Below are 19,806 nucleotides of genomic sequence, written 5' to 3'. Positions count from 1 at the left end.
ATACTTTTTTTCTAATTTATTTTTATTTATAATTTTTAAATATTTATCCATCTATTTATTTGGAAAGCAGATTTGCAGAGAGAGAAACAGAGACAAAGAGAGAAAAAGAAGTCTTCCATCTGCTGGTTTACTCCCCAAATGGCTGCAATGGTTGGATCTGGGCCAGTCTGAAGCCAGATTGGTTTGAATCCCACATGAATGCAGGGGCCCAAAGACTTGGGGACATCTTCTGCTGCCTTCCCAAGCCACCACCAGCAAGCAGGGAGCTGGATCAGAAGTGGGGCAGCCAGGACTCAAGCAAGAGCTCATCTGGGATGCCACACTGAAGGTAGAGGTTTAACCCAATGTGTCCTGGTGCCAGCCCCATATTTTTGTTTTAAAGAGAGCTAAAGGAACCATTTTACGGATATCATTGTTAAATTTAAATTAAGTGTTCCTCAAAAAGTTTTGATGAGAAAAACTCCATGTTGATGTAGCATTTATGGAGAAAGCAGGTTGTACAGTTAAAAAACTTGTCCTGAATCATGGAACTGCTAAGTGCCTTAACCCTGGATCTGTCTACTAACAGTCAAAGCTCTTGGGCTTTACTGCTTTTTGTGGTGGAAACCAGAGTGCTGTATTTTACATGATCTTTTCCCACTAGTTTTTCTGACACCTCATTAAATATCAGGCAGAAGAGATGTTATTGTTACAGTCCTTCATTTTCAGATGTCACTCCATAGTATTCCATGACTTTAAAGACTTGGTCTCACTGTCTGAATCAAACTGATTCACTGGAAGGAAGGCTTCAGAGGGGAAAGGGGAAAACAGAATTGAATGGTTTTCAAGACGGAAGATGGAACTGCTAACTTAGAAAAAAAAGTGCGTGCTGTTTAATCTTTTTCCTGTTTGCAATGTTTTCTTCCCCTTCCTGGACAGCTTTGCCTTGGAGTAGGAAATTCTTAGCACATCAAGAATTTTCTTTTCTTTGATCTGTGAAAAAATGCATACTAATTAGCAACATCAAGACAATTTTTTTTCCCCTGGAAACTTTGAATTCCATATGTGTGTCAACTATGGAGTGTTTATTTGCAATCTGATTAAAATGATCAGTCTAACCCTTCAGAGATGAAAGTGAATGGCAGTAGGTACTGAATTGTAGACAAGTAATGGCCGCCTAAGAAAGAGGTCCATGTCTTGCTTCCAGTAACCTATGAATATGTCACCCCACATGGAAAATGGGAAATCGCAGAAGTTATTAAATTAAGGATCTTAAGATGGGGGATTACCCCAAATCATACAGGTGCCCCCAATATCATCACAAGGGTCCTTATAAGGAGGAGGCAGAGGGATCCCAATGTGGGAAGGAGATGTAATGAAGGAACAGATGTCAGAATGATGCAGCTGTCAGCTGAGTGATGCAGGCATCCTTTGCTCCGCAGAGAGGATGAGAAATGGGGTCTCCCCAGGCACCTGCAGAAAGTATGGAGCCCTACCATCACCTTTATTTTAACCCCGTAATCCAGTTCAGTTTTCTGAGCTCCAAGGGGTAGATGAGAAGTTTGTGCTGTGTTAAACCACTAAACTTGTAGTAATTTGTTGCAGTAAGAACAAGAAGCAAAATCACTTAGATGCTTCTGGAGTTGTATGCTAACTTCCATTATAGACAGCAATTTCACACAAGAATTTTCAGGGAAAATTAGGTTTTACACCTCTTTAACTTGAAGAAAGCTTCTGTCAGTTAGTGTGATTGGGCCATTTACAGGGATTGGCCCAAAACAGATGAATTCCTTGTTTTGTTTAAATTTTTTTTTCTCTTTAACACAAGTTTGAGCAAATCCGTTTATCCTGGGCATAGTCAAGGTCTTTGTGTAAAGTTTATCTGCATGCAGCAGAAGTGAGACGAGAACCAATGGGCTGGGAGATAGCTCAATCACTCTGCTTCCTCCGTCTTTGCTTCAGTGCTTCGTACAGGAAATCTAATGCTGTGTCAAGTTCCACAGAAGAGTTACTTCTCTTCCAAGTTACTAATCAGGCTAAAACACATAGAGTTGAAGGAAGGGACTGGGAGGGAAGGAGTGCCCCACAGCTGGTGGGTTAGGAGGATGACTCCACTGCGAAGTTGACCAGAAGGAGCCTCGTCATGCTCACAGCTGCATCTGTACCTGCATGGAAGGAATATATGGAGTGAGAGGCAGAGAAAAATAAAGCAGAAATGCTCTACCCTTGGAGACCTTCTCACTTACGGCTCCTTTTCATTTTGACTATCTTCCTAGTGACTGGTAAGTCTGAATACACTTTGGGAGAAAGATTGATGAAAGAGTTAATCTCACCCTTTTTTCTGAAAATTTCTTTGCCTTTCTTGTATGGGGCAATGTGAGCCAGTAACAATCATTGATTTGGGGAGTTACTCCAAATTTTGTTATTTTATCATCCTCCTTTTCTTCTTTGTCCTGTTTATTTGCTTTTTGTTGTGTTACAATATACACATCTCTAGAAGTTGCCTTGCTCTCCACTTTCTTATTGCCACCCTATTTTTGGATGAATCAGGATAAATTAAAAAACATACCAGTATCAGTTAAGATCACCTGGGTTTTCTTTAACTCCTTGTATCTTAAAAAAAGTCCAAACAATATTCCTAACCCATTTCATTCTACATTGTGGCTATTACAAGTTAAGTTTACTGCGCTCTACCATTTTCTATGACTTGGTGCTTTTCTAATATAATTCTCTCACAGTCATGGTGGCACATCTGTGATGTGAGTCTGTTTATCTTAAAGATGTGTGGGCTCCAGGAGACACTTTTTGAATCAGAGAGCACACTCCTCAACATCTAGGCTCCTGTAGGAGTTGCAAAGAGATTGGGGCTACTGTGGGGGCATCCAGGTTTCACCAGGGAGGGTTGTGAGGAGTGGATGTGGGAGGGCATGTTCAGGTTTCACTTTTAGTAGATGGAGCAGCTGCAAAGGAACGGTATAGTTGGGTTTACATTTTACGTTCTGATCATTGGAAGAACATGTAGTTTTTGCTCTCCTCTGGGCACTTTTAAAAAGTTGTCTGTTTTCTAGCAAAACAATCTGCTTTCTACAGGTGAACTGTACTCGTGAGCACTCACGAAATAGGTTCAACCATATTCTACCACTGTACCCCTCTGCTGAGAATTTTCACATGCTTTTTCTCCTTTGATCTGTGTAGCAGCCCCGTGAAGCAGGCATGGGAGACAGCTGCATTTCACAGAGGTAGAGACCAAGGCTCAGAAAGGTGAAATGATTTGTTAAAGGTTAGCTGTTACTGGGTTGGACAGTGTCATGTAACACTTGAGCAATTCATGTGTTGGGCCATTTCCTGACTATCTGACCATTAGTTTTTTTTCCTTTAAACTAGAGGAGCACAATTCATAACACCATTGAAAAAAGGCTAAGCCAAAACTTACTTATAAACTTAATAACCTTTTGTTTAGTAAAACCATAAGTGATCTAAATCTTTCACTTCTGAGAATTTGTGGAAAGCTCTTCTGGAAACCTGTGCCAGACAGCCAGGGAGTTGTTTGTGCCAAATTGCACCATTACTTTTGGCAGAGAAACAAGCAAGATTAAAATATAAATTTAAAAAGCTTTATTTTTTTGTTTGAAAGGCAGAATTCAGAAAGAGAAGGAGAGATAGAGAAACAAGACAGAAAGTTCCCTTCTGCTGGGTCACACCCCAGATGGCTCTAAGGATGGAGGCTGGGCCAGGCTCGAGTCAGGAGCCAGGAACCTTTTCTGGGTCTGCCATGTGGGTACAGGGCTCAAGCAGTTGGGCCACCTCTGCTGCTTTCCCAGGTGCATTGGCAGGGAGCTGTACCAGAGGTGGAGCAGTCAGGACATGATGCATAGGGGATGCTAACATCAGAGGTTTTAGCTTTTCTGCTATGACATGACTCTGGCTCCAAAATATAATTTTTAGTTTTGGATTTTAAAAGTTGAAAGGTTTAAATTTTAAAGGTATTCCTGAGAGTAACCAGGAGATACAGCATATAACAAATTTTTGAAGTCTGTGCTTGTATCATTAAAAAGCTATTGAAATGTTTACCATTGAGATATAAAAAAGCAAATTGCTTTATGTGGAGTGATTTAGTGTGATAAATTTACCAGTAAATGATTTAGAATAAGGAGAAGAAAACAATTTCAGGCAACGAATTTATGTCTTTATTACAACTAAGGCTTTGTTATTAATACTGCCAAATGGAAATAACTTACTGTGCACAGCATAAATTCACAAAGGAACAAAATTTCAGTGTAACGCATAGTAGTGTTTTTCATTTTACTGAATGTTTTATTTACTGACTTGCTTATAACTTCAAGCACTGTTGCAGTGAGTAGACAGATTCATTAAGAAAATGCTTGAGGGAGAAAAAAAAGAACAACTTAAGTTGTTCATGTCAGAGGAAACTTCCCAACTGTTTACCTGGTCCCTTTTCTTGACTCCTCATATTTGATGCCACTTTCTTCCTGTTTTTCAGATCTATTGTATTCTAAATCTTTTCTTATGTTCAATTTGTATTTTTATATTCCAATTAAAATCATTCCACCCTTATAAAAGTTACTATTTTTTGGAGCTGTTACTGGAACAGGACGCCCTTAACCTTGTTCAGGCTAATTTTTACTTACTTATCATTGTCTTCCACTAGAGGGCAGGCAGTAATAAGAGAAGGAGACACAAATCAAGTGTGGGCTGTTTGGAAGCCTAAGCAGATTTGGCAAAAGATGGAAAATAAAGATTAAAAACAGTTGTGAAGAAGAAAGCATTTATCCTCATCATTAGTCCCCTCTTCTTTTTCTAGTTTGTAACTGCAAAGTTACATATTATGATTTATAGTTATGTATTTCCTCTAAACATTTCCTAATCAGTAAATTAATTGAAAGTTCTTAATAAAAACACAGTGTGTATGTGTGTGTATGGAAAATAGTGTCTAGAAGTTATCAGCAGTTTAAATTAAGGAGATGAAGCTAAGGTGAAATTGTTGTTGAATATTTAGAGTCAGTAAATCTTGAACTTGTTAATGAAACTTATAAAAAATCTAAAGATACAATTACAGTGTAGTTGATGATGGCTGTATAGAGGAGAAAAATACTGAGCTGGATCCTGAGTGGTATGTTTGCCTAGATGAAGGATGTGGGAGAGAGAAATTGGGAGGTAGGAAGGTGCAACATGAACAAAAACAAGATGATTGAGAGAGAAAGAATTCTAGCTGGATGGAATGGAGATTATATGTAATATTATGTGTTTGAATATATATATTTCTTATATATATGAGAAAAATGTTGAAGTTTGGGTGTCCTTAATGACTAACTAGAGCAACCTGAGTACTGTGCCCTACACAATAAGGAGTCATCTGTTGTATTGAGAACAGGAAAACCATACAATAAGGGAATATTTTTCCAGAAAAATGTGGCAATAGAAACCTTTAGAGTGGTAGTATCACTTGGTAAAATAGTTTTCTCAAAGCAGGAATCAAGAGTTTCTGGGCTGGGGTTCCCATTTTAGAAAGTTCTGTGATCACCCTGAGAGACACTGGTGGCTGAGAGGGAGCTTGCTGAAGATGTTAAATTCTGTACGGGAGGTTAGCAGGGTACTTAAGAGGCCACTTGGGACTCCCGCATCTTGTATTTGAGTGCACAGGTTTGAGTTTCAGGAATGCTTCTGGTTCCAGCTTCCTGCTAATGCTTACTCTGGGAGGCAGCAGATAATAGCTCAAGTTCTAGGGTCCCTGCCACCCTTGTGGGACACCTGGACCGAGTTTTAGGATCCTGTCTTCAGTCTGGTCCAACCCTAGCTGCTTCAGGCATTTGGGAAGTGAACCAGTGGATGAACAATAACTCTCTGTCTCTACTTTTCAAATAAATATATGTTTTTCAAAATTTAGTGTGGGGATGGAGTGGATGAGTCTGCAAGTAAAAGAAACATAGAGATCAAAGTGTAATAGAATCAAACCTAGAGATGTTTGGATTTGGAGCTTAGGAGCCACAGTGATCTCTTTCGTTTCTGTAATAGGGTGTGATCTCGGAAGAGACAGGAAGGGAGAAATATGATGTATAAATTGGGTACTCAATTTTAAATAGGAAAAAGCTTCTTCCCAAATTCAAGAATAAGATGAATAGATAGCTATAGAGCTGCTCCTAAGTAGTGGGTGGTGATAAGGATAAGGGGACAAATGAAATATACTGTGGATAAACTACCTTCTCACAATTTCTGTTAATGGTACTAGTTATAATAAAATAACCCTGTTGTAATTTGGTTTCATGTTTTATCTGAAAACTTACTCTTTATGGTGATTTAAAATATTGTAACTGCCTTCCCATTACTGACAATAACACGTTTGCTATCTCTTGGCTGGAATCAGGGAGTGGGTTTGTGGTGATGAAATAACTTTGGATTGCGTGAAACTGATAGCTCCTCAGCAGCAGATCAACAAAATTACTTTTAAAGTAATAATAATGATAATAAATGTTGAACATTAGCATGGTTTATGTAATAGTCACAGCCACACTCGATTCATTGGTTTTCTCGGGTGGAATGACATTGTTCATGCATTAATGCTAAACAAATGATTTCGGTTTTCCTAGTTAAAATTTACCTGCCTTGCATGTCCAAAAACCTGGACCTCATTCTTAAACAAACAAAACTTAGCTTGTTTGAAAGGGAGAGGGGGAGAGAGATGTTGGGGGAGATGTTCTACCCTGTGATTCATTCCTCAGCTGCAAACTCTGGGAGCTGAGAGCTCCACCCTTGATCTTAGCCAGAAGGCTGAGAAGTGTTTGGGGAGCTGGAGATTTACTGCTGGTCTCTCACATGGGTGGCAGGAATCCAACTACTGATTTCTGAGCCCAGCAAGATGGGTCAATTGGCTAATCCTTCCCCTTCAAATGCTGAGATCTCGTATGGGTTGCTAGTTTGTGTTCTAGCCACTCCCAGCTCCCTGCTTGTGGCCTGCGAAAGCAGCGGAGGATGGCCCAAAACCTTGGGACCCTACACCTACTTGGGAGACCAGGAGGAAGCTCCTGGCTCCTGGCATCAGATCTGTTCAGCTGTAACTGTTGTTTAATTTGGGCTCATTTAGTGTGCCTGTGTGTGGTGATGTTCATGGAGGTCCTATTGAGGAATCACTGAACTCCATGACTTCCAGTTTATGATTTTCCCTATATTTGAGAAATTTTAAATCATTATTTATTTCAATATTACATGGAACTCATGTATATTTCAAACCTTTGCTATAGTGCAGATCCTTTGCTCTCACATGGATGATACACACATCACACATACATACTGACATCAGCAGAATCTGGAAAAGTTCATGGAAACATGAAATTTAAAGATGAATTCCTTTTGTGTAAAACATTTTGACATCTACACATGATATACATTTTCAGAAGATCTTTCTATGTATGGATTTTAAACTTTTTTTGGTCTTAAAGTTACCTTAATTGAGATATTAAGATATAATTGTTCTTAGTTCCATTTTCCATGAAAGTTTGGATATATCCTTGTGTGTATGTGTGTGTATATATACATATATATATAAAGGAAGTCTCAGAAAGCAAGTAGAAAAGGTACATTGTCAACAAACATACATGATTTCAAAATTTTGTTGTGTTGAGATAACCTTACCTTTTTCATTCTATTTCCCATGAACTTTCTAAGGCATCTTTGCATGTATTTCAGGTATTGGAGTCTATTGGATAGCATCTTAGAAGTTAGTTCTTTTACTTTGGCTGCTTGACTTCTAGGGTAGAGTTTATTTATTTATTTTAAAGTTTAATTTATTTTGATTGGAAAGGCAGATCAGATTTACAGAGAGAAGAAAGACAGAAAAAAAGATCTGCTACTGGTTTACTACCTAAGTGGCCACACGAAGCCAGGAGCCAGCAGCCTCCTCCAGGTCTCCCATGTGGGCGCAGGATCCCAAGGCTTTGGACCATTCTCCTCTGCTTTCCCAGGCCACAAACAGGGAACTGGATGGGAAGTGGAGCAGCCAGCATCTAAATGGGATCCTGGCACACGCATGGTGAGGATTTAGCCATCTCACTGGGCCCCTAGGGTAGAGTTTATGTGCTGAGCTTGGGACTCTTTTTTTTTTCTGGCCCTTTCACTTTTCAATGTATGGTTTCCCTGAAAGCTGATCTCTGTTTTTTTTGTTGCAACTATTTCTTCTGTAGCAGAGTTTTAGCTGTCTAACATGGTGCTAACTCTAGTGCTCTTTGAACCTCAGATCAGTAGAAATGGAAACATTTTCTTTTTCGTGAAACAGTTCCATGGGCTCAGGGATTTCCCCTTCTACCTTCCTCATTTCTGCTAGCCGCTATTGTTTTTCCTTATATTACTACAACAGTATAGTCCTTCAACAACAGGCACAAGCCCATCATTCTGCTATTTAAGTGTATCATGATATTGTAGGTATAGATAATGGTACAAAGTCCAGCATCTATTGGCAAGGTATATTTAATAGTTTCACTGGGTATCCATCTTTTGTTTAGGAGTGGAGATACATACTGCAGTGTGTCTTCAATTCTGGGTATGCTAATATGTATTACACAGTTCTTCTAGATGGATATATGTATATATGTGTTTACTATATATCTGCTGGTCTTATATTTTGCATGAATGTTGCCTTGTTTTTTTAAAGATTTATTTATTTTTATTGGAAAGGCAGATATACAGAGAGGAAGATCTTCCATCCACTGATTCACTACCCAAGCGGCCACAATGGCTGGAGCCAAACCAATCCAAAGCCAGGGACAAGGAGCTTCTTCCGGGTCTCCCACATGGGTGCAGGGTCCCAAAGCTTTGGGCCATCCTCTACTGCTTTTCCAGATCACAAGCAGGGAGCTGGAGGGGAAACAAGGCTGCCGGAATTGGAACCGGTGCCCATGTGGGATCCTGGCTTGTTCAAGGCGGGGACTTTAACCACTATGCTATTTTGCCGGGCCCTGAAGGTTGGCTTATATCAGGAAGAATATATGATACCTGTCCTTTTGGGATTGGTTGATTTCACTGAGCATGATGGTCTCTAGTTGGAAGAAACAGGAACTTGACACTCCAACTCTGGACCATTTCTTTCCTTTGAGAGTCAGCAATGAATCTTCCTTCTTTCATTCTCCAGGGGTTTCAGGTAGTTGATTTCCCAGCTTGTTGTCACTTCATAGTTGTTAGCACTGGGAGCTTACTTGACTATAAAAGATGTGAAACCTTCTTCAAATACATTCTTTTATGATTCTTTTCCATGATACAGTTTTTTTAAAGATTTATTTTATTTTTATTACAAAGTCAGATACACTGAGAGGAGGAGAGACAGAGAGGAAGTGGAGCTGCCGGGATTAGAGCCAGGGGCCACATGGGATCAAGGTGAAGACCTTAGCCACTAGGCCACGCCGCCGAGCCCATCCATTATACAGTTTTGTAGGTATGGGGATTCCTACTACCCCACCCTTGGCTTACGTCCCTGTTGTCCCCTCTGATCATTTGCTCCCATATTATCACAGTAGTATAAGCCTTTAGTAACTGTTTTAACTTTCTGCTGTTGAAGTGTTCCATGGCATTGTAGGTGTAGGCAAAGGTAGGTTTAGTATCACACTGCCAAGTTACATTTAAATTCTTTTGTACTATCAATGTGTCAATACCAGCTATTGTTAACTTGGCTGTATTGTTTTGATCCTTGAGACTTAGTGTATTACATTATTCAGTGCCTTTTTGCTTTCTAAATAGCATCCAGCATGGAATGTTTCTGTGCTTCCCACTTTTCTCAATGACAGCTCATTCCTCTTCCCCTAGTTCCTAGATACAAAGGTGTCTCTGTTGAATGGAAAGGTCTATCAAGTCACTCTAACTCATTAAGTTGTGTTATCTTTAAGATGTTGCATAACCTCTGGAGGAATCCACCATGGTGGGAGGGTTTGGGGAGGGGTGGGGAGAACCCAAGTATCTATGTAATTGTGTCACATAATACAATGTAATTACTGAAGTTAAACAATAAATAATTAAAAAAAAAAAAAAAAAAAAAGATGTTGCATAACCTCTTCAGGTGGTAATTTCCTCATCTGTGAAATGATGAAGCTGTAAGACAGTAGTAAGAACTGTGGAGCATTCTGATTGGAAGGATGTTAGAAACACTAGACTTAATTTTTTTTCCTTTTTCTTATGAAGGAAAGTAAAGCCCAGGTCTGTTCAAGAAATCACTGCTGACAGTGATCCCCGACTTCCTAGCAGATGAACTACAGATTTGATAATAGATAGCAAAGAGACACTGCAAGTGTTTGTATGGCAAGCTTGTGATTTTTAGAGTTGATACCCTTGAAATAAAAGCAAGCATTCAAGAGGGTAAAATAGCAGCTGATGTTTTGAGAGTCTTCTTAAGGAAGAGTACGTGATAGCTGAAATGTCGATTGGTTGTTGTATGATCCAATAAATAAGGGAGTGTCTGTCAAGCATTAGTCATTGTACGTTATCTGGAAGGCCTTTGTTAAGGCCAGCAGAGAGCTGCTGTCAGCAGCTTAGAATTTAAGAGAGACGGCTATTCAGTAAATGATGGCAGATCAATCATGTCAAGTGTGTTAAGAGAAGTATAGGGTCATCTAGAAAAATGTACTTGGCAAATCTAATCTGGTCTAAAGTATAGGGAAGGTTTCCCTGAGGAAATGATGTTTTAGATGAAATGAGCAGAAATGACTGGGCACAAGAGTTGTGGAATGAACGTTCTAGCAGGTAAGAGTCTGTGATGGTCAGAGCAAGTTGGGGCAACAAGAAGAAATGATCTGTGTAGACATCTTGCTGAAATTCTGCTGGTGAGAGTGAATGGTGGAAAAGCTGTGAAGAGAAGCAGGTGAGATTTTGAGGAAACACCCACATGGAGGTGCTGAGGAGAGGGGTTGCTTGTGGAGAAGATGCAGGAGTAGACAGTGAAGGCAGACAGGGGAACACAGGGGTGAATTTGAAGGCAGAGATTTTAGAAAGAGAAGAAAGTGGCTAATTGTTTCAAGTCTGCCAAGCAAACTGGGGTTGCTGAAGAGCAGCCAGAAAGGCTGATAAGCTCCGGAATTACAGTTTAGTAAAAGGTATGAGAGCAGCAAGATTGCTGGCCTTGAGGCAGGAGTGGGTGGGGTGGAAACAGGCTGTGGTCACAGAGCACTCATTCTAGAAATCATGGCTGAAAGGGCAAGACAGCATGTAGTCATTTTTTTCCTATTAGTGTAGGGGACCCAAATGTGTTTGAAGAATATTATTTGTGAAAATTTACCAAAGGGTTTTCCCAATTCTGTACTTCTTTATGTCATTTAAAGGTGTTCAATAATTTTATTTCTTTGTCTTTGCCATTTTGTTAGTTCACCACAAAATGTCATCTTTCCCCAAAAGCTTGGGTATTATGCAATATGAGAAGATCTGGTTATGCAATATATTTTGTGGTATTGACAATTTCTTGAAAAAAAAAAAAAACAAACTTTCCAAGTAGTGAATATTGGTAGCTTCCAATAATGAAATCACAGTTACTCTCCAAAGAAGTCTTTCTATAATTAATTGGTTCTGTCTTGCATTTCCCCAGGATTGATTTAAAACAGTAATTTTAATGTGCTTGACAGAATTGTCTGCAGAACCTTAAATGTTAAAGAAAAATAAACTTGTAAAAAGAAAATATTAAAGATACTGATTTCTCTTAAGCTTAGTTAATCCAATTTCTCTAGGGTATTTCTGGACTCTGAAAATTCATTTATTTATTTGTGTGGGGGAGAGGAGATGGGGAAAGAAAGGGAGGGAGACAGAGAGAGAGAGAGAGAGAGAGAGAGAGAGAGAGAGAGAAAGAGAGAGAGAGACTTCTCCTGTGTGCTGCCTCATTCTCCAAATGTCTGAAACAACTAGAGTTGTGCTAGCCTGGAAGGTGCAGGGGGGGGAGAAAGAGAGAGAGAGAGAGAGAGAGAGAGAGAATTTCCTATGCGCTGCCTCATTCTCCAAATGTCTGCAACAACTAGAGCTCTGCTAGCCTGGAAGGTGCAGGGAGCACAGTCTGGTTTCCCAGTTGATGACAGGGACCTAGCCACTGGAGCCCCCCTATTTGCTGCTAGAGCACACACTTGTATAAAGTTGAAATTGCAAGTGGAGCTGAACCCAAGCCATATCCTCTAATATGGATGCAAGCGTCTCAACCAACATAATTACTAGACCAGATGTGCACTTTAAACATCTGGGACTTGCACAAGGCTTAATAGATGATTCTGGTAGGGACCCAAGTTAAGAGCACTGTTCTTGTTCTGAGTTTCTTCATCAGCCAAAGCTGTCCCTGTTGTCTTTCATATTCAGCAGACGGTTTCTCACCTCTTCATTTGTGCATTATATAATGTGGACTTTATAATATCCCTGAATGGTAAAGTTTCTGATAGCAAGGACTTTGCCTTGTTGTTCCTACCTTCCTCAGAGCTCCGTGTGGTACTTGATACCACATAGGTACCCCCAAAATACTTCCTAACTTGAACTTGCCCAAAATGTTTTGTGTCTGTACCATTTCTGATCTTCTGTTTCTCTCTCAAAGATAAAATACCAGTTGTTCCCAAAGTAACCCCTGGCTTCACTTGTTGTCTCATCTATTTCAGTACCTCTAGGACTCTGCCTTCCAATTAGCCACCTTCATTCCTCTAGCTTCCACTTATAGTGGCTGCTATTTCTATCTACAAACATGCTATGTTCTCCATGAGTCTTTTTAAAAATTTAATGTATTTGTTTTATTTTCTGTTTTACAGTTTTGTAGGTGCAGGGCTTCCTTACTTTCCCTCATTTTCTTCCCTCCTCATTCTCTCCTCCCTCTTCTCACCTGTGTTTTATAATAATAATATAGCCCGTAAATACCGTCTTGGTCCTCATAGCTCCAGGTATTGTCCCATCTCTCTCTTTCAAGTTTAACGTGAAAGGGTAAAGCAAGTGTCTTATTTCTTCCATTTTTCAAGGTCAGATTTATTTTGTTGACCTGCATGAGTCAGCTCAGCCTAGTTCGGTCTGGTTTCCGCTAATACTTCTGTATGGCATCTGTTGTCTTAAAGGTCACTAACTTTCTTGCAAGTAAATCATGAAGCTTCTTAGTTCTTACCTTACGGTTTCCCCCTGCATGTGTTAATTTTGAGCACACCCATGTTGCAGTCTCTTTCCCTGGCTTTATGACATTGCAGTTGCTTTTTACTTTTCACCATCTTTTTTTCTTTTTGCTAAATCCACTGCCTTCAACAGATCCCTAATCATAAATGTTTTTAGCCCTTTGTTTTTGACCTCTGCCCTAATTTGTACATCCGAGACTGCAATTTAGCAGCTTGTGGGCTAGGTTTGGTCTGCAGACACTTTTAGTTGGCTCATGTAATATTTTTAAAAGTTTGAATTAGCTGCCAATTAATAATAAAATTGGGACACTTTTTTTTGAAATTCTTGATCTAGTGCCTGGAGTTGCAAAGATTAAGTCAGATGATGTCTATATATTTCCCAGCACTGTGTCTGCATTTATCAATGTTGAAAAAAAGTGGCAACCTAATTTTCAGTACTCTTTCACATATGTTATTTTATGACATTTGAAAAATTTTAAAAATTTGTTATTTTTATTAGAAAGTCAGATATACAGAGAGGAGGAGAAACAGAGAAGATCTTGCATTTGTTGATTCACTCCCCAAGTGACTGCAATGGCCAGAGCTGAGCATATTGGAAGCCAGGAGCCAGGAGTTTCTTCTTGGTCTCCCATGCAGGTGCAGGGTTCCAAGACCTTTGGCTGTCCTCGACTGTTTTCCCATGCCACGGGCGGGAAGCTGTGGAAAGTGGGGTTGCCAGGATTAGAACCAGTGCCCATATGGGATTCTGGTTCTTGCCACTAGGCTATCATGCCTGGTCCTATTTTATAAGATTTATTAACTCACCTATAGATCAACTTTTTGGTTATTTTTAGTTTTGGGGAATTAATAAAGAATTAAAATTCTTTGCGTATATGAATATACATGTATATTGAACACCTTTATATCCGTTGAACATGTTGTCCGTTGTGATCACTGGTATGTTTGTTCAACATGTACATTTGGTCCAGGAACGAGTATGTCTCCATGAACTAGTTTTGGACTATATAATAGTAACTGCTTTGAAGAAACAAAACAAACCAAACAAAAAAATAATAGGTTGAGCAAGATGTTTTTTGTTAGCTTTGTGGTCTTGTGTCCTAACCCACGAATTGGTACTCATTACAATTATATTGCCTTGTAAACTAGGATCAAATTTGTTGTTTATCATACATATTTTTTACTTTCTAAATTTTATCCATCCACTGAATTAATTATTGAATTCTTATGTCTTGGAACTTGTTACTTTTCATACATATGCCTCACATTTTCTCTTTATAAACCGTCTGGGTATTTTACTTTTGTCTCTATTTTATGTAAGAAGTAGAAATACAAACAATGTCACCTTCAACATATTAATTTCTTGTCAACCTGTTCATATATTTTTCCCACTTTTGGGGTTATCTCTTTTTTGTTTCTTATATTTCTGAAGGAAATTAGCATTTGCTTGTCATAAATGTTGTAAATATTTTTTGAGTTTCTTGTTTAGAAACATTTTTTTCTGGTCATACAAAGTTTTGACTTCTTTCAATAGTCAACTTCTCAGGATCTTTCTTTATGGCACAGAAGTTTTGAATCAATATTAGAAAGATTTCTCAGCTCAAGGGAGCAACTGTGTCACTTGGCCTGGGCTTTGCTCCCTGGCACTTGACAGTGAGTATGTTGTGTTCCAGGAAACACTTAAATCCTGGTAAATCAGGTAAATCAAGATGTTAGTCACCCTATCATCTGAGGTGTGTGTGCAGAAAATGAAATCACTCATATTTTCTTCCAGTACTTTATTTTTCATTTTTAATATAGATCTTTGAAGAATTTAATTTTAACTTTATATTTTTATTTCTCCCTCTCCCCAAATAGCTAGCTAGTTCTCCTAATACAAGTTATCAATATTGTAAATACTCATTCTTCAGCAATTTGAGTAATCTTGGGTATCTGCTACTAAAACAACCAACATTATTATCTGTTCAAGACTACAAAGGTATAAATGAAAGTTAAAACATTAGTTAATTTTATTACTCTAATTTTGACTTTTTAAAAATATATTTTTTCTGTGCTAAAATTTTGGATCTTTACCTAAGGTGATGGTCATTGAATAGCTAGATTATATTTGTTATGAATGTCTTTAAAGATGAAAATTAGTTTCCTAGAATGTAAGAATGGAAAGTATATGCCATGATCAACTGTTCAAATTATGTAGAGAAAAAATAAATACTAATTTGTACTTTTTATATTTCTTCACACTTATTGAAATTCCCATTTGTGTTAACATTTCTCATTATAGTATTTGTTGTAGAATGTTATGATATACATAAGATCAATTGATTTTTTTCATGTGCACATTGAGGGATCTTTTCCTTATTTGCGACTGAAGAGAGCTTGATTATCATGTGTCATGATGAAGATGGGTTTTGGTCAACCCTGTAGGCAGTTCTGTGCTCCTCCTGGATGTTGTTTCCTAATTCTTTTTCCAGATTAGGGAAGTTTTCCTTTATTATTTCATTAAATACATTTAAAATCTAGCTTCTCTTTCTGTACTGCCTGAAACTCCCATAACTCTTACATTTGGCCATTTAACAGTGTCTCTTATTTCTTGAATACTTGTGTTTTTTTAGCTTTCAGCAGTTTGATTGTTTCCCCACTGTGACAAGAAATATTCTGTTCTGAGTTTCTTTCTTCTTCCTCATTCAATCTATTATGGATATTTTCCTTGGACTTTTTAATTTGCTCTATTGTGTCCTTCATTTTGAATAATGTGGCTTGATTTTTTTTTCAGTGTTGCTATTTCCTGTGTGACATAGTCCTTAAATTCCTTTGACTCGTGTATGTGCTTCTCATTGTTGATAAGAAGCTTTATAATGAATTTTCAAAATTCTGTATCCCTACTTCCTTGATGTCTTCCTCAATGAACTCTGAGGTTGGCAAAGGCTTTTGCTCCTTTGCAAGGGAGTCTTCAGTAATATTCATGTGCCTCTGTCTCTTCTTTTGCTCTTGGTCATTGTACTTCTGGTTATCAGATTCCTATCCTTAGGCCAATTCTCTAAGCTGTGCCACCCACAAGGTCTACAGTTCAATTTTACTTACTGCATTTAGTACCTGGTTTTTTTGTTTACAATCACTTGTGCCACTCTCTCCAGAAAGTTTTAGGTCTGTGCTCTTGTGCTATACTTCCACCGTGGTTTCTGTAACCACAGCTCCTGTATCACCACGCTCTACATCCTGTGATACCTTGCTGTGGCTGCATGGTTTTCTGTACAACCTTTCTCACGCTTCTGGTTCAAGCAGTTTCCAGGATTATGGAGACACCAGGTGTCCTAAATAACTAGGTTGTTGGTGGTGCTGATTTTGCTGGAACCTGTTGGGCTTTAGGTCTGAGGGCAACATGGACCTATTTTGACCCATAGGATAGCAAATTCGGTATTATTTTCCCTGTAGGACCAGTGTAACAAACTCAACCGGAAGTGAGTTCACTCCCAGCTCAGTACATGCACAGCTCACTGTTGTCCCTGTAATCTCAAGCCTTTGCAACACTGTACACAGTGGCACCTGATGTGCCACTTGTGGAGTTCTGGATCTGTTGGCTATTAGGTCTGGGGACTGCCCAGTCCTATTTGGGTGAAACCTGTAGGATTCCGCAATGGTATAATGCATAGAGCCAGAAATTAGTTTGCTCTTGGCTTAATGCACGAGCAGTCCCATTTCACAGCCTTTGCCTTCCTATGCAAAATGGTACCTGATTCAGCTCTGGTGAGGGATCTGGGCTATGAGACCTACCCTGTTCTCTCCACCACCTGTTTGGGTATGCTGTTCTGTTTCTGCTCCTGGTCAAATCAAACAAATCAGCAGGATGGGTTTACCTGTTGAGCTTCTGGTGAACTCTCCTTCCCATCTTGGTTGAGGGTGTAGTTCACTTTTGGTGTTCAGATCACTGCTCACTGACTGTCACTGCAACATCATAGCATTGTCTCTGCTGGTTTCACATGTCTGTCAGTCTCTAGCTGCCCTTCTGTCATTGGCTTGTCCTGTCCTATTTCCTGGAATGTGCCCTCTTTGCTTCACCTCTGTCTGTTTAAATATATCCTTACCTTATTCCACCATTTTGATTTTCTATTTGCTTTTTAAAAAAATTTATCATGGCTACATGGAGCTCTGAGCAATAAAATCTATTTTGCCTTATAGTGTTTACATAAATGAAATCACATTGTGTATGTTTTTGTAACATTTTTTATTTATTTAGTATTCTGTTGGAGACTTGTTTTTGTGTGCGTATGTGTAATATATGTTAATTTTACTCTAAAATTTTAAATATTTGCAATGTGTTTCTTTGATGGAACAATTCTGGAGCATAAAGAATAAACATAGCTTAAGATAAGAGATCTCATTTTCAGTATTTCAGTTTTTTTTCCTTAAATGTCATTTCTCAAGGAATTTATTTTAGGTAGTTTGTCAAAGATTAGTTGGTTGTGGCTATGTAGATTAATTTCTGCATTTCTATTAAGTTCTAGTAGCTTACATCTGTTTTTGTGCCAGTACCAGGTTAGTTTGATTATAACTGCCCTGTGGTATGTCTTAAGATATGGTATTGTAATGCCTTTGGCTTTGATTTCATTGTTTAAGATTGCTTTAGTTATTCAGGATCTCTTGTGTTTCCATATGAATTTTGGCACCCTTTTTTCCTACACATGAAAATATTGTCCTTGTCATTTTGATTGGGACTGCATTGAATTTGTAAACTGCTTTCTGTAGCATGGACATTTTTATGATATTAATTCTTCTATGAACATGGAATACTTTCACTTTTTTGCTACTTCCTATTTCTTTCTTTAGTGTTTTAAAATTTTCATTGTAGAGGTTTTTCACATCCTTGGTTAAATTTATTCCAAGGTATGTAACCTTTTTGTCATTAATGTGAATGATACTTATATTACAAGTTCTTTCTCAACCGTGGCTATGTGTGTGTGTGTGTTTGTGTGTGTGTGTGTGTGTGAACACTATGTTTGTGTGTTGATTTGCTATACTGGAACTTTATCAAACTGTCTTATAATTTTCAAGTTTTTTAGTGAAGTCTTTCTTTTTCTGCAAACAGGGACAATTTGAACTTGCCTTCCTCCTTTCTTTCTGATTTTAATGTATTTTCTTTATACACACTGAACAAATTGCACTTGTTTTACAATACAGAGTTAGCGTAGTGATGCTTCCTGTCCTCTTCTCCCTTCTACCTGCATAGCCCTTTGATTTCTTTTTCTTGTCTCATGCCTCTCAGTGTAACTATAACTTCCAGCAGTGGTGAAAATGGGCACATTTGTTTCTGGATCTTAGTGGAAGTGATTCCAGTTTTTCCCATTCAATATGATGCTGGCTGTGGGTTTGTGATATGTTGCCTTGATTGTGTTAAGAACTGTTCCTTATATAATCAATTTGCTTGAGGCTTTTTATTATGAAAGTATGTATTGTATTTTATTAAATACTTTCTCTGCAGCTGTTGACATAGCCATGTGGTTTTTATTCTTCACTTTGTTAATGTGATGTATCACATTTAATGATATATGTATGTAGAACAATCCTACTTTCTGTAAGTGAATTTTTTTTCTAATGTGTTGTTGTAATCAGTTAGCTAGTATTTTGTGGGGAATTTTTGCATCTATGTTCATCAGAGATATTGGCCTAAAGTTCTCTTTGCTATATCTTTTCCAGGACTTAAAATTAAAGTGGTCTTACAGAGGTTGTTTCAAAGGATTTCCTCCATTATAATTATTTTTAATAGCTTGAGAAAATTGGAATTAGCTTCTTTTTAAAAAGTTTCGTGGAATTTAGCAGTGAAGCCATCTAGTCTTGGGTTTTCTGGGTTTTGAGGATTAATTTTTTAATTCAATTTCTGTTTCAGTTATTGGTTAATTTAGGTTTTCTATGTCTTGATTACTCAACTTTAGTAGATTGAATGTGCCCAGAAATCTATCCATTTGCTCAAGATTTTCTAATTTGTTGGCATATAGTTGTTTGTAATAATTACTGATGATTTTTTTTGTTCCTGTGGTATCCACTGTAACATTTACATTTTTATTGCTTATTTTAATAATTTGCATCTTTTTTTTCTTTTCTTGGTTAGTTAGGTAACTAATGTATACATTTTGCTTATTTTTTTAAAAACACCCAAACCATTTCACTGATATTTTCTATCATTTTTGTTTCAATTTTGTGTATTTCTTCTGTAATTTTAATTGCTTCTTTCTATTAACTTTGGATTTGATTGTTCTTATTTTTCTAGATCTTTGAGTTGTGTTATTATTTATTTGATTCCTTTCTGATTTCTTGATGTAGATGGCAGTTGTTATCAACTTTTTTCTTCTCATTGCATTTGTTGTAATCCATAAGTTAATATGTTATCATCTTAATTCACTTATAGTCATTTTGATTAACTTTTGATTTCTTTCATGACCCACTATTCATTCAGAAGCATGATAGGCCAGTCTTCATGCATTTGCACATTTTTTAGAGTTTCTTTAGTTGTTAATTACCAGCTTTGTTTATTGTGTCAAAGATATAAGGCATTTTTATTAAATTTTGTGAGACTTTTTTTCTAGTTAGTGTATGGTCTATCGTAGAGAAAGTTAAAAGCTCTGATGAAAAAGTGTGTATTTTGTATCTGTGGGAATGAAATGTTCTGTGTATATCAATATTTGATCCATTGTGTTGATTAGTTCTATTGTTTCTTTGTTAATTTTTT

General features: G+C 37.9%; 1 protein-coding gene across 1 annotated transcript in view; it reads left to right on the top strand.

Moving 5' to 3' along the window:
• The first annotated feature begins 1,920 nt into the window (after positions 1-1,920).
• LOC101530506 (cell surface glycoprotein CD200 receptor 1) overlaps positions 1,921-19,806 on the top strand; it is a 36,463-nt gene continuing 18,577 nt past the window's right edge. The window contains exon 1 of the mRNA XM_058661888.1: positions 1,921-2,261. Coding sequence (XP_058517871.1) covers positions 2,195-2,261 — 67 coding nt within the window. The 5' untranslated portion in view covers positions 1,921-2,194. The remainder of the gene's footprint in view (positions 2,262-19,806) is intronic.

The sequence above is a fragment of the Ochotona princeps genome, chromosome 3 (genome assembly GCF_030435755.1).
Source record: "Ochotona princeps isolate mOchPri1 chromosome 3, mOchPri1.hap1, whole genome shotgun sequence".
Taxonomy (NCBI): domain Eukaryota; kingdom Metazoa; phylum Chordata; class Mammalia; order Lagomorpha; family Ochotonidae; genus Ochotona; species Ochotona princeps.
The sequence above is the reverse complement of the archived record's forward strand: the minus strand, read 5'-3'. Positions and strand labels throughout refer to the sequence as shown.